Genomic DNA, 728 nt, shown 5'->3' with positions numbered 1-728 from the left:
CACCCGGGACCCAGGCTTCCCTCTGGCTGGGACCCAGGCTTCCCTTGCAGTCCTGGCTTCATCCAGAAGGTCGTCGGGAAGGACGTCTGGTCTAATTAGCATATTATGCTTTTATTATTATAGATAGGTATAAAACTGGCCTAGGCTGCAGATAATTTTTTCTACAACCTTTTAAATTGCTGAATGTCTCTACTTTCTTGGAAATCCCTAATGCATTTCATAGCATTTGGTTTTTATCAAAAGGTGGATAGTGTATTAAAAATAGTGTATTGGGGGTGGAGCCTCCCGCAGCTGGGTCGCCTGGGGATCGCAAACCTGGAAGACGTGCTCGGCCATTGGCCGGGAGCGCGCGCCAGTCTGGTCCGGCCATGCAGAGCCTGGAGTTGGGTCTGGTTCCCACTCCAGCGAGGGAGCCGAGACTGACCCGCTGGCTGCTGAGGGGCAGTGGGATCTTGGCTCACCTGCTGGCTTTGGGCTTCACCATCTTTCTGACTGTGCTGTCCCGGCCGGGAACCAGTCTTTTCTCCCGGCACCCTGTATTCATGGCCTCGGCTTTCTGCGTCTGCATGGCCGGGGCCATCCTCCTCTTCCCGCCTGATCACTCCCTGTTCTCCTTCTGCTCCCGAAAGGAAAGGCCCGGATCCGACTGCACTGGGTGGGGCAGAGCCTGGCCCTCCTCAGCGCAGCCCTGGGCCTGGGCTTCATCATCGCCAGCAGGACTCGCAGCG

The 728-nt window shown here is 56.6% G+C and overlaps 1 protein-coding gene across 1 annotated transcript in view; it reads left to right on the top strand.

The window, feature by feature from the left end:
• Nucleotides 1–293: 293 nt before the first annotated feature.
• LOC102768843 (cytochrome b561 domain-containing protein 1) overlaps nucleotides 294–728 on the top strand; it is a 762-nt gene continuing 327 nt past the window's right edge. Inside the window, 2 exon segments of the mRNA XM_015568908.1 lie at nucleotides 294–515; nucleotides 517–725. Coding sequence (XP_015424394.1) covers nucleotides 369–515; nucleotides 517–725 — 356 coding nt within the window. The 5' untranslated portion in view covers nucleotides 294–368.

Source organism: Myotis davidii, unplaced genomic scaffold (assembly GCF_000327345.1).
Source record: "Myotis davidii unplaced genomic scaffold, ASM32734v1 scaffold865, whole genome shotgun sequence".
In the NCBI taxonomy this organism is placed as follows: Eukaryota; Metazoa; Chordata; class Mammalia; order Chiroptera; family Vespertilionidae; genus Myotis; species Myotis davidii.
Note: the sequence above shows the minus strand (reverse complement) of the source record. Positions and strands in the feature narration are given on the sequence as shown.